The 14,774-nt window shown below is 38.6% G+C and overlaps 1 protein-coding gene across 2 annotated transcripts; it reads left to right on the top strand.

The window, feature by feature from the left end:
* The first annotated feature begins 747 nt into the window (after window positions 1–747).
* LOC132111228 (interferon regulatory factor 2-like) lies at window positions 748–3,937 on the top strand. Of its 2 annotated transcripts, none has more exons than XM_059518384.1 (8): window positions 748–859; window positions 1,095–1,194; window positions 2,406–2,585; window positions 2,707–2,787; window positions 2,860–2,961; window positions 3,036–3,088; window positions 3,416–3,509; window positions 3,672–3,937. In XM_059518384.1, exons 1-8 carry the CDS (start codon window positions 773–775, stop codon window positions 3,749–3,751), a joined length of 777 nt encoding a protein of 258 aa, XP_059374367.1. In that variant the 5' UTR covers window positions 748–772; the 3' UTR covers window positions 3,752–3,937. The 2 variants fall into 2 exon arrangements, with proteins under 2 accessions (XP_059374367.1, XP_059374368.1); XM_059518385.1 differs by having other exon boundaries at window positions 3,632–3,757.
* Window positions 3,938–14,774: the final 10,837 nt, after the last annotated feature.

The following is a 14,774-nucleotide window of genomic DNA, read 5'->3' as shown; positions in this document are numbered from 1 at the left end:
ACAGCCTTTAGGTGTGTATTAATCACACTCCTTAAAGTATAACACTTTGTTCTGCATGTGTGAGTGTGTGTGTTTAATTACTCATTGTAAAAAGAGCGAGACCACAGATTGTTTCATTGGAAAATACCTGAGATGCATAAACTGCTCAGTCAAATTCACAGGAAATAAGTGAGGCAAAAAAATGACTCACAGAGTTGACTAAGAACACACGAGTGACTGATAACAATCTGAAGTGCAGCTCTTACACTCAGTATGCCACAATTACAGTAACACTGCAGAAAGGATTGCTCTGCAAAGCTACAGACTTACTCTTTCATCAGCTGGAGTTCAAGTCTCCTCTACAGTATGTCTGCTTACTAGTTTCTCCCTACAGTAAGAAACTTCTACAGCTATTCTTTTATTAATATTAGTGACTCAACTAATGTATTTGCAGATTATTCAGTAGAATAAATCAAATTAATGTGTGTGGGCGTGACTGCGTTCGGTTCCTCACTACCACAGAAATCATCCCACAGTGTGAAGGAAACCCTCCAAACCTGTTGGTGCAGGTATGAGGAGGCCAAGATTTGAGTTTTGACTGACAGACTGAGGTATGATGTTTCGTCCTGCTAATGCGACTGCGTGTCACTGACTCCAGAGCTGTGTTAAACCGCCCGTGAGCCTCGAGGAAGCCCTGCTCAATCAGCACTGAAGGCTTTCAGACCAACATCTGGAGGAATCTGGAGTGAAACACACTGAGCAGAGATCTGTGCATCAGGCTCCGGAGCCAGAGATGCATCAGGGACGCCTGCGTCTGCGGCCGTGGCTGGAGGAACAGATCGATTCGGGCAGATATCCTGGAGTCGTGTGGCTGGACCAGGTGAGATCAGGTTCAGACGGCTGCTGTTTGCTTTCACCCAGCCTCATTTAACATGGCACTTACACAGTGAAGTGTTAATCAGATGTTGCATTTACTTTTAACTGCTATACATTTCTGTCAAACTATTTGACACTGTGAAGCTGCTTTGATACGAACTGTTTTGTAAAGGTGACTTGACTATACATGTCTAGATATGTCAGTATCCATAAGCACATCTGTGTTTCCTTTACTCTAGTCTGCCAGAGTTTTCCAGATTCCTTGGAAACATGCGGCCCGGCACGGCTGGAATATCGAGAAAGACGCGACTCTGTTTCGAAACTGGGCGATCCACACAGGTACGCCCACTGATTTCTCTGATTGCAGCACATGGAAATAAAAGATATCATCTCGATTAAAAAATATCAGTTATTTAGACAGGTAGCTTGGTAAAAACAAATGAAGCAGACTTGAACTATGTTTCCTGTCATGTGTTTCAGAGATTTCACTGATATCTATGCAAATCTATTATGAGGCATCCGTGAAAACATTCATCCTGTTTCATCACAACATTTTTATGAATTTAAAATTTTAAGTTTTAAAATTTAGTTTTTATTTAATTTATTTTTTAACTTGTGATTGTCAGTTGTCAGGAAGCAAAATAAGTAGATGGTTACAGTTAACAAATATGTGTTATATATTCATATGTGTTGTTTATTAGTTACCAGATGGTATCATCTGCATTGGTTAGTATGAGAAACGAGAAACGAGAGTGAATGCACATTTGCTCTAGTGTCAAGTTCTGCGTAATGTCGGAGTCAAACTAAAACTGATTCCATATTCAGCAGCCTCAAAATACTTGGACACCTCCAGACACTGAAGTCATTTAAATGTATTTCTACGTCGGCGCCGATGGCCTCATGGTCAGTGCACTGTCACGCTTCGGGCGTCCCGAGTTCGAGTCCCGGCTTGCAGAGCTTTCCCACTCACTTTGCTTCCTGTCCACCTACTATACTAGCTAAATAAAGGGCATACTGTGCCAATAATAATAATAATATTTTCATTAAATACAAAGTATCAAACAGTGTGGCAGTTATTTGATGATTTCCCCAGAACTTCAGAAAGATTTCTTTTGAACTGTGTGATCTTGAAGTGAAGAGAATCACAATAACTTTCAACACTTTCCACAGAGTTTGACAAACAGAAAGAGTTAATGACCTTTTGCTGAACTGAAATGTGTGCTGTATTTATTTAAAGTAAATATGGCTTTTATAAATATATATATATCTCCTAATATTTAATGCAAAAAGACACTTGTACATTTTAAAATTGTGGCATGAACTTCATCTCTCTGGTCACTGCTCTCAGATGGCTAAACTCTTTGAAACATCCAGATGAAGCACCAGAACAGCTCAGCTAATATTGATGTTATATCACTTGTAATTGTACCAAACATGTTTAAAGGAGAAGTTAAATCATGGCAACAATGATCCGTTTGGCCAGGAGCACGACTGAAATGTACTGAAAACTGGTGCTGGATGATCATGCAAACTCCTTTCGTGGATTTCAGGGCGATACAAACCCGGCGTAGACAAACCCGATCCCAAGACATGGAAAGCGAACTTCCGATGTGCCCTCAATTCCCTGACAGACGTCAAAGAGCTCCAAGACAAGAGCATCAAGAAAGGCCACAACGCTTTCAGAGTTTATATTCTCCTTCCACACAGCAAAACAGTCAAAAGACGCAAAGGTATTTGCACATATAAACCTTTCGGGATATTATTTCATATTTCACATGTAGTGACATTTAGTGCATCTGTATACAGATGTGTGATGTATCACTGAGTTTGTGATGGCATGTTTCTCTTCAGCTTTAAGGTGTTTGGATACTGACAGTAAAGCAGCATCACCGCCACAAACACAAAGAAACATACCACTGGAGAGATTTACAGGTAATGACCAATGACAGGTGACTTCCTTCCACATGGTCATGGATGTGTCATATATTTCCCGTGTGCATACAGAGGCCTTCTGGAAGTTCACCGATGATCGAGGCAGTGCCACAACTGAAGTGCTGAGAAAAGATGATCTTGAGGAGGAGAGACCAGCCATCTACTGCTCACAGGGTACTGGTGCTAGTCTCTGGACATTAGTTCAGATTAGTAGAGGTTTAAAAGTGACTAACTAATGTCCTCCACAGGACTGCAGCTGAACAGATCGGACGAGCACGAGCAAACTGAAGCCGTGCTGAAGGTAAGATCTGAGTCTGATGGACACGGCTACGCTGGCTTGACAAACCACATCCTGATCTCCGATCTTACTTTAGTTCACCCAAAAATGAAAACTCTGTCATCATTAGAAGAGAGAAGCTTGTTCAGGTTTGGGTTAGGGTTAGGTTAGTGATGACAGCGTTTCCATTTTTGGGTGAACGGTCCTTTAAACACCATCACGAGACATGGACAACTCATTTCAGCTCCAACTAATACTTTTGTCAAGCCAACGGCAGAGTTTGTTAGAGCTGCTCTTTTCTAGTTAGTTGGTTGAATGCAGGATTGAAGGCTGTGTGTGTTCACTCTGCAGATCGTGGATCATCTGAAGACCCTGGAGCACTGGAGTCCCTCGTACGAGAGCGACAGAGGCTGGAGACCCAACTCAACGTGGATGGGAAGCCTGTGTAAGAAAAACAGTTCAACAGCTCTATCCACTGGACAACAGAATGATATTATTATTATTATTATTATTATTATAAGAAAGTGTCCTACTAAACAAACGGTTTGAACATTTTGTCCTTATTAGAGTCATGCTAATTAAAATCCACGAACGGTTCTGATTTCAGGTGAGACGATGGATTTTTCAGGTTACTCCTTCCAGACGGACTGCAATACCTCATCAGGTCAATACGACCAGATCAGCTGAACCAGAAGCTTCACACTACTCTATCTGTTGTTGTTTTTGTAGTGCAACTGAAGGAAAAAAAAACATTAATTAATGGACATTTTAATCACTGGACAGTGAAATGATTTTGAATAATAATAAATTATGTATAATAATAATTATCCAGACAAGACACTTGCCATTTTATTTGTTTCCAAAATCTTTCAATAAATATTGAGTTAATGGTTTAGAGTACACTGTGTGTCACCTTTATTCCCAAACGAATGTGCAGGACATCAGTAAGAAGCCCTGCGTCTGCTGCGGGTGAATAATGAACATCACTCATGTGTGCAGTGAACAGTGAACGTAATGTGAGGAAAAGCATTTCTTATGATCCTGAAGACCTCGATTAACTGGATGAGGTGTGTTTAATGAGAACAGAGCATGGTTGGACACCCTTGACTGTAATCACAGGATTTTCTCTCTTCAGAGACTGTAAGAAGCATTTGAAGTCTGCAGATCTGAATCATGTTACCACATAATCTGATCATAATCTGTCATTGCAGCCCACGCTAGAGCCAGTGAGTTTTACCACCATATGAGCAATGAAACACAGCCACAGTGAAGTTTAAATACCACTTTAATATCAGTGGAAATGGCTGTATAAATAACACAACTGCAAGTTAAAGCATTTGCATATTTCATGGTACTTAATGCCCGATTAAAGAGCGAAACGGCAGTAAAAAAAAAACAGCAGTCTGACAGACCATCAGAGTCCACATCAGTAACTGAAGAACTGGCTGAAGCTGTGTTTCTGAGGACCTCCTCATCCTCTTCTACCTCCCAAACTGTTTTTGCCTTTAAAGCCAAATGAGCAGTGTCCTCGTCCGTAGCCGAATCCGACGGACATCTCGGGGAGCTCTGTGGCCACGCTCAGCTGCCAGCGCTGGTCGTCCTGCCATTTGTCCTGCAGAGAGCCAAAAACACTCCGAGTCAGCAAACACAAGCGTCTGCTCGTGAAACCTGAGAGCACCGAGTGACTCCAACACATCACAGTGGCTTGGGAAAGAAGATGCTCACGATCAGCTGGACGTGTGTACAGACACGTCCCTCGAGCGTCGCTTTACAAACCACTCCAAACACACAAGCGCTGCGTCATACCTGGATCTCTTTCACTTTGCTGGCCGGGACGTCGAAACACACACCCTGAGACAAACAAAGCTCAGGACACATTAGAAATAAAACCCTAAAACAGAGATCCTCTGTCTCAGTGATATACTGTGTGAAAACACAATATACTGTATTAATATATTAATAATAATAATAATAATAATAATAATAATAAATAAAAATGTAGGACAACTAATTGACCAGTCCAACAGTACACAGTACAGTAGCCTACTGTGCACAGAAACTCTTTACAGAACCAGATGCAAAGGTGCACAGAGATCAAAAGCAGAAGAGATCTCTGTATTCAACACAGACACTGCAAGAACAGATGCTTTGAGAGACGCTTACATTGAAATGTAAATATTGTGTATTTCCACTTTACATAAAGACTCATCCTTAGCTGAGTGCATATATATACACACACACACACACACACACACACACAGGGCTCCAGACTAACACTTGAGAGCAGTGGCACCAGCACCACTAAGTTCTGCAGATGGTGCTCCATACGTACTGACCAACTTCAGTGATTATGTGTGACTTCGTAGCAAATGGAAAAGTTTGAGACTTTTCTCACTACATATATACACAGACACAAAAAAAAGTGTTAAATTCTGACAAAATCAGATTTCTTGATAATTTGATATTTTATAATAGTGATTTTATCATTTCAAAATATAGAGAAATGGTAGAAATGAATGACTAATAAGCCAATAAATGCTCCTCTGCTGCTGTCTACTGGTTATAATTGTGATTTTTTTTTACATTTTAAATTTTATATAAGTTTTTGTTTACTACAAAGTATATTTTGTTCATCCAATTAAAAATAACATTCAAACTGGATAATCTTAGAGCTTTAAAGTGCTGGAAATAGTTGTGTGAAATGCTTGAAAGTCATTGAAAAGTGCTTGAATTTCTCTCTCAAAAGGCTGTACAAAACTAGAAAATTAATGATATAATGCATTAGACTATTTCTACCACAACACCACGGTTACAGTTAGCATTACTGTTTCTGGCTCCTTGATGAATGTCAGCGCTGTTTATAACAGAGATTTCTGTGCAGAATTTGAACGATTCTTAGTAAATCTTGCAGCACCCTTATCATCGTGCGGTGAATTCAGATGCTTCTCACTGGATCTCGCAACACTCTTGCATCTCTGCAGTAAGTGTAGAGAAATCAGCTTTGGCTCCCGAGTAAAGCTGAGTAAAGCTGTTCTGAGCTCAGACATGTTTGTTTGTATCACAGCCCGAGCTGATAAACTGACCGAGCTGCACAGTTGAAACATAGCACGGTTTAGTTTCGCTTTCATTTCGTGTGCCATTTGTGTTTCTCAAATGCAGGAGAAATGGAAAAGCTTATGAGTCGAGCCAGCAGAAAAAATGGTTGCAGTCTGGAGCCCTGATATATATATATATATAGGTAACATACATAAACACACATCAAAATGTGTACGTGTCATAGATAATAAAAGCACCTTTACAGTTGTCCATGTGTTATCCTAATACTGTAAGCAGTGATATCTCTATGTGAATTCACTCTAATGGGATTATAATTGCATTGATAAATGGCAGAGGAGTGTGTGTGTTCCTGCAGACCAGTCCACTTTATACTCTTTATTTTATTTACTTTTTTATTTAGAATCTAGTAATTAAAAATATTCTTTTTGTAAAAAAAAAAAAAAAAAAAAAAAAAAAAAAAAAATAGTTTATGGAAGCCTGTTTCCGCCACTAAATAAAAAACAAATCAAGGTAATTGCGACTTTATAGTCAAAATTCATGCTTTTTTTCTTGTTATTGCAAAGTTTGTATCTCGCAATTCTGACTTTATAACTCGCAATGTCAAGTTTATAATCATGCAATTCTGACTTTGGACCTCACGATTCTGACTTTATACCTCGAAAATTACAAGTTCAAATCTTGCAATTCTGACTTCATAACTCGCAATTCTGACTTCATAAATCGAAAATTGCAAGTTCATATCTCACAATTTCTGACTTTACATCACGCATTTCTGACTTCATAACTCAAAAATTCTGACTTTATAACTCGCAATTCTGACTTCATAACTCAAAAATTCTGACTTTATAACTCGCAATTCTGACTTCATAACTCAAAAATTATGTCTTTATAACTCAAAAATTCTGACTTAACTCGCATTTCTGACTTTAAAGCTCGCAATTCTGACTTTATAACTCGCAATTCTGACTTTATAACATGAAAATTCTGACTTTATACCTGGCAATTATGATTTTATAACTTGAAAATTCTGACTTTATAACTAAAAAATTCTGACTTTATACCTGGCAATTATAACTTTATAACTAGAAAATTCTGACTTTGTAACCCGCAATTCTGACTTTATAACTCGCAATTATGACTTTATAACTCGAAAATTCTGACTTTATCCCTCGCAATTCTGACTTTATTCCTGCCAATTCTGACTTTATTCCTGCCAATTCTGACTTTATCCCTCACAATTCTGACTTTATAACTCGCAATTCTGACTTTATACCTGGCAATTATGACTTTATAACTCGCAATTCTGACTTTACACCTCGCAATTCTGACTTTATACCTGGCAATTCTGACTTTATACCTCGCAATTCTGACTTTATACCTGGCAATTATGACTTTATAACTCGAAAATTCTGACTTTATAACTCGCAATTCTGACTTTATACCTGGCAATTATGACTTTATAACTCGCAATTCTGACTTTACACCTCGCAATTCTGACTTTATACCTGGCAATTCTGACTTTATACCTCGCAATTCTGACTTTATACCTGGCAATTATGACTTTATAACTCGAAAATTCTGACTTTATAACTCGCAATTCTGACTTTATAACTCGAAAATTCTGACTTTATACCTCGCAATTCTGACTTTATCCCTCGCAATTCTGACTTTATTCCTGCCAATTCTGACTTTATTCCTGCCAATTCTGACTTTATTCCTGCAAATTCTGACTTTATCACTCGCAATTCTGACTTTATTCCTGCCAATTCTGACTTTATTCCTGCAAATTCTGACTTTATCACTCGCAATTCTGACTTTATACCTGGCAATTATGACTTTATACCTCGCAATTCTGACTTTATACCTGGCAGTTATGACTTTATAACTCGAAAATTGTGACTTTATACCTGGCAATTATGACTTTATAACTCGAAAATTCTGACTTTATTCCTGCCAATTCTGACTTTATTCCTGCCAATTCTGACTTTATTCCTGCCAATTCTGACTTCATACCTAGCAATTCTGACTTTATACCCCACAGTTCTGACATTATACCTTGCAATTCTGAGTTTATACCTCACAATTCTGACATTATACCTCGCAATTCTGAGTTTATACATCGCAATTCTGACATTATACCTCACTATTCTGAGTTTATACCTCACAATTCTGACATTATACCTCGCAATTCTGAGTTTATACCTAGCCAATTGCAAGTTCAAATCCAGCAATTCTGACTTTATAACTTGGCAATTCTGACTTCATACCTAGCAATTCTGACATTATACATCGCAATTCTGAGTTTATACCTCGCAATTCTGACATTATACATCGCAATTCTGAGTTTATACCTCGCAATTCTGAGTTTATACCTCGCAATTCTGACATTATACCTCGCAATTCTGACTTTATACCCCGCAATTCTGACATTATACATCGCAATTCTGAGTTTATACCTCGCAATTCTGAGTTTATACCTCGCATTTCTGAGTTTATACCTCGCAATTCTGAGTTTATACCTCGCAATTCTGACATTATACCTCGCAATTCTGACTTCATACCTCGCAAATTGCAAGTTCAAATCTTGCAATTCTGACTTTACATCACGCAATTCTGACTTCAAAACTCGCAATTCTGACTTCATAACTCAAAAATTATGTCTTTATAACTCAAAAATTCTGACTTAACTCGCATTTCTGACTTTAAAGCTCGCAATTCTGACTTTATAACTCGCAATTCTGACTTTATAACATGAAAATTCTGACTTTATACCTGGCAATTATGATTTTATAACTTGAAAATTCTGACTTTATAACTAAAAAATTCTGACTTTATACCTGGCAATTATAACTTTATAACTAGAAAATTCTGACTTTGTAACCCGCAATTCTGACTTTATAACTCGCAATTATGACTTTATAACTCGAAAATTCTGACTTTATCCCTCGCAATTCTGACTTTATTCCTGCCAATTCTGACTTTATTCCTGCCAATTCTGACTTTATCCCTCACAATTCTGACTTTATAACTCGCAATTCTGACTTTACACCTTGCAATTCTGACTTTATACCTGGCAATTCTGACTTTATACCTCGCAATTCTGACTTTATACCTGGCAATTATGACTTTATAACTCGCAATTCTGACTTTACACCTCGCAATTCTGACTTTATCCCTCACAATTCTGACTTTATAACTCGCAATTCTGACTTTACACCTCGCAATTCTGACTTTATACCTGGCAATTCTGACTTTATACCTCGCAATTCTGACTTTATACCTGGCAATTATGACTTTATAACTCGAAAATTCTGACTTTATAACTCGCAATTCTGACTTTATAACTCGAAAATTCTGACTTTATACCTCGCAATTCTGACTTTATCCCTCGCAATTCTGACTTTATTCCTGCCAATTCTGACTTTATTCCTGCCAATTCTGACTTTATTCCTGCAAATTCTGACTTTATCACTCGCAATTCTGACTTTATTCCTGCCAATTCTGACTTTATTCCTGCAAATTCTGACTTTATCACTCGCAATTCTGACTTTATACCTGGCAATTATGACTTTATACCTCGCAATTCTGACTTTATACCTGGCAGTTATGACTTTATAACTCGAAAATTGTGACTTTATACCTGGCAATTATGACTTTATAACTCGAAAATTCTGACTTTATTCCTGCCAATTCTGACTTTATTCCTGCCAATTCTGACTTCATACCTAGCAATTCTGACTTTATACCCCACAGTTCTGACATTATACCTTGCAATTCTGAGTTTATACCTCACAATTCTGACATTATACCTCGCAATTCTGAGTTTATACATCGCAATTCTGACATTATACCTCACTATTCTGAGTTTATACCTCACAATTCTGACATTATACCTCGCAATTCTGAGTTTATACCTAGCCAATTGCAAGTTCAAATCCAGCAATTCTGACTTTATAACTTGGCAATTCTGACTTCATACCTAGCAATTCTGACATTATACATCGCAATTCTGAGTTTATACCTCGCAATTCTGACATTATACATCGCAATTCTGAGTTTATACCTCGCAATTCTGAGTTTATACCTCGCAATTCTGACATTATACCTCGCAATTCTGACTTTATACCCCGCAATTCTGACATTATACATCGCAATTCTGAGTTTATACCTCGCAATTCTGAGTTTATACCTCGCAATTCTGAGTTTATACCTCGCAATTCTGACATTATACCTCGCAATTCTGACTTCATACCTCGCAAATTGCAAGTTCAAATCTTGCAATTCTGACTTTACATCACGCAATTCTGACTTCAAAACTCGCAATTCTGACTTTGTAACTCGAAAATTGCAAGTTCATATTTCCCAATTCTGACTTTAATAAAGTCAGAATTACGAGAAATTAACTTGGAAGTTATATAATGAAAGTAATCAATTACAAAAAATGAATTTGAAAGATGACATAGATTTGGTGAGAATCATGCAAATACAAATATATAAATGTTCCTTAAAAATTTGCTATTTTGTCGTATTTGCTGTAATTAGTTTCTAATCATATGTTTTGAAAATAGATCCCAGCAAACAAGATCGTTAAGGTGTGTGGTCCTGAATAACAGCACCAAAGAATGGCTTGGCTTCAGTAAATCATTATGGAGATGCCCCTTCTTGCCCTTGAGGAAGGTCATACGTTTTGATGTGCTGATCAACTTCCTCCCCGAGCTGCCCCTTCAGTCCATGCCAGCCGTAAACAATGTTGTGCATTTCTTAAGAGCAGCTCATTATCATGGTGGTGAATCGCTGAAAAGAATTCATGAAGTCTGTTGAGTTTCACATAGATTCCCAGCTCTGTATTTAATGATGGCTGGACTCTGGCCACTGTTAGACTGCTAACAGTTTTGGGTGTAATAAAATCAATGCTCTTGTGTGCCGTACAGCTGATGAGAGATCTCTGCTCCGTGCTGGTGGCCCCTGATATGTGAGCGAGGGCCGCTGCCAGCGCCTCCACCACCCCACGCTGCTTGATGAGTTCCTGTGCGGCCTCACGGAAATACCCCACAGTCAGAAACCAGAAACCTACCAACAGAAAGATATTTCCCTACAACATTCAGTCTGATAAATTAAATTAAAACAGCTGTATGTATCATACTTGTGAAGCTCTCTGACCTCACAACGTCTTTACTGGAGGACTGGATGATATCGTTGGCTGTTGGGACCCCGACCCGTCTCCTGGAGCAGGAGAACACAAGAAACATTAGCCATGCAGACGGTTCACTAATCAACCAACCATCATTTGTTCAAATGATGCCACTGGTTTATTCGCACTAATTAGGGATGTTCATCTCGGTTATTTTTCCTAACCGTCAACTGACGCTCGTTAACCGATTATTAACCGTTAACCGACAAGATTATTTTAAATTAGAATTGAATTAAATTAGAAAGGATAAGTGTCTGTGACCCATTGGGATTAATTTTACAGCGCTTCTGCGAGAGGAGAAAAATATCATAAAGCTAGGCTATATATAGCATATAAATAGGCCTAAATGAAAAATATATATGTTTACTTGAATAATAAATTATGAAAATTAAAGAAAATGCAGAGTTTCATTACATTTTTGTGCTGTATGAAAGGAAATGGAAGGCAGAAAGCAGCATCCTATTTTCTTTAGACTTATTTTACGCACATTTTCATTGTGAATATACACAAATAGAGACAAACTGTTTACAATTCCGATTATCTTCATGACTAAAATGAGAAGTTGCTTCCACTGTTAGAAGGAAAAACCTCAAGTGATTGCTGGCGCTGCATGTGTGCACACAGTTAAGCTTTGCTACCCTGACAATGCAGTCTTTTCATTACCATAATGAAATACAGTCAGTCAAACATATGGAAAAATACAAAGTGCTCAGTTTAAATATGTAATAAAATCTGTGCTGTTAAGTGTTCGTACCGGCGTGATGTTATGCAAAACATGTAGTTTTACATGTATACTGGAATGTGAATGAAGTAGGCTGTAATGAATAATAATTTTTCATTCAAACACACTGCGAATACGGAAACATTAGATTTTGTGTCGAGTGAGAGACCCAGCATTGGTTTCTGTTTCGTTTTAGCCTAAATGAATTTGTTTTGGCTTGTCATTTATATTGCTAGCTTCTTATTTTTTTAATTCTTGTTTTTTTCTTAATACTGTTCATTGAAAGGATTTTGTGGAGTGAGGGCAACTAAATAGCCTAGCTATGGTTACAGTTTATATTAATGTTTGTAAACATTACACTTTGGCAATAGGCCTATTTCTGAATTAAATAAAAAAGCGACAATTTATTTATATGCGTAACGTTAACCATGCACCAAAACTTTACAAATATTTTGATAAATTACTGAAAATAAATAAATAAATGACTTTTAAGCCGTTTAACTGATTGTATAAATCGGTCAAAATTCTTAATGGTCGGTTAACGGTTAAAATGAACATCCTTAACACTAATGATATTATTTTGGGGTTATTCAGGGCTGTTGGGAAATTGGTTAGAATAACAGCGTCTTAGTTTACATGAATTCACCCTACATTACACAAAGAGCTGCTCCAAATACTGTCATTTTAAATTTTAATACATTTAAACAAAAAAAGAAAACATTGAAACATAAACTGGTATTTTAGACAAGGACTATGGGAAAATAAACCCATTAACTCATATTTGCTTCTCTAACAGTGGACTCATCGCTTTCTGCTACACACGCTTGAGCTGGCTCTCCTCCTTCCGCCAGCAGAAACAGATGCAGACGTCTGTTCTTCCGGCTCAGCCGGTCTGTCCAGATCGGTGGATATATGATTCCACATCCTGCACTCACAACACAAGTTTAGGCTTTTAAAGACTATATTAAACTACAGAGAGAAAAAAAAATCCTGTCAGCTGTAGGGGTGTAGGGGTGTAACGGTTCACCGAAGTCACGGTTCGATACATACATCGGTTTTGGGGTCATGGTTCGGTGTGACTTCGGTACAACTGGACATTTTTTTCATTTATTGAACAGACAGTAGTGCTACATACATGCAGGAGTTATTTTTGATTGGAATTAGATTGTATTATTTTAAGATTTAAAGCAAAAACAGAATGGTCTGACTTCAGATTTGTGAAATTATGCTACTCAAGACAACAAAAACAGCAGAAGGGCTGAACGAAAATGCAGATTCAATTGGTTATCAGTGTAAACAAAGCTGCTGCGCTTATGAATACTACTTTAATATGCATGATCAGGGTTCCTCCAGTCTGGCCCTGGAGGGTCACTGCCGTGAGAGAGTTTGGTCAGGGTTTGAGCAGGGCACTGACCCTCATGGATAGGATTTGAGGATCCCTGAACTATATGGAAGTAAGTGGAAAAGAAAACGCCATTGAAACGTGTGTGCAATTCTGGAATAGAGATTGGCCAAAACAAATCTAACAACTGGTTCCAATTTATAGCCTGAATCCTTCCCTGTCTGTTGATTTAACACAAGCAGGTGCTTCTTTGAGCTCTTGAGTGTCATCTGAACTCGCCGTTCTTGTTTCGGTTTAGTCTAGAGCATATCTTCTTCTGCTCTTTCCTGTTGTGACAGTCAGCGATGCATTACCGTGAGCGCCCTCTTCTGCACTGATCACAGATGCCTGTATTCATCATATGACTGAACTGGACTGAGACATCTGTACCGTGACTGATCGGGACAAATACATGCACTGTTACACCCCTAAACAGCAGAGTACTGTTAACAAAACATGCGCTGAAATACTAAGAAAAACAGTACACTTCAAAAGAAACATGGGGGCTAATAAAGAACAAAACCAGGCCTGGGACAGGCTGATGTGGGTTTGGAAGAGAGCACTGCCACATTGGTGGCCACCAACACTCCGAAGGTGCTGTTCTTCAATCCTTTGAGTGTGATCTCTTTCTATTTCTGAGGAATGTCTCCATGCAGCGTCTGTGCACTCTGAACCACATGGAGCGGGACAGGAGAGTAAAGCACGGTTCAGTGACAGGCAGGAGATGTGCGAGCAGCTGTGGTCATGCACCTGTCTGATGGAGGTGTTCATGGAGAGCTCCATGGCCTCTCTCATGGTCTCGCAGAAGTCTGCCGCTGTACACCTGAATCACATCACTGACGACGGACACCCGCTGAGACCAGTGACACGCGATCGACAGGGGCTGCGTGCAAGAAAACAAGCAGGCCAGAGCCAAATCAGATAACAGATATGATGATTTCAGTCAAAACAAAAGCAGCTAAAACTGAGTGGTATAATGGTTATGACAGCAGTACCTGGGACAGAGGACATGTGTTACCCAATAATCACAAATCACACAGGTAATGGAAAAAACGTTTGTTCAGAAAAGCTTGTGTAGTGTGAAGCAGAGACTCTGATTTACCTTCCTGAACTGGTGAAAAGACACCCAGCTCATTGATTGACAGCTTCTGCACAGGTTATGCCCTCATTTGTTTTCCTTCGTCACATTACACAACACCACACTGAATGTCTCTGAGTGTAATGCAGAATCTGCTCATTGAGTTTCTGTGGCATTGAATGTGTTACAGTGCCGCCTAGAGGAGGAAACTCAACTCACCTGACAGAGACTGCACGTCTCATGATGGGACTTAGGCCCAATCCCAATTCTACCCCTTAGCCC

This window comes from Carassius carassius, chromosome 30, assembly GCF_963082965.1.
Source record: "Carassius carassius chromosome 30, fCarCar2.1, whole genome shotgun sequence".
Classification (NCBI taxonomy): domain Eukaryota; kingdom Metazoa; phylum Chordata; class Actinopteri; order Cypriniformes; family Cyprinidae; genus Carassius; species Carassius carassius.
This window is presented reverse-complemented; position numbering and strand designations above follow the sequence as displayed.

Bases quoted from the DNA above. Each gene is read 5' to 3' on its own strand.
- LOC132111228 (XM_059518384.1), top strand. From the start codon at position 773: ATGCATCAGGGACGCCTGCGTCTGCGGCCGTGGCTGGAGGAACAGATC. The intron at 2,788-2,859 runs GTAATGACCAAT...GTGTGCATACAG, and splicing joins ACCACTGGAGAGATTTACAG to AGGCCTTCTGGAAGTTCACC. The intron at 3,089-3,415 runs GTAAGATCTGAG...TTCACTCTGCAG, and splicing joins AAACTGAAGCCGTGCTGAAG to ATCGTGGATCATCTGAAGAC.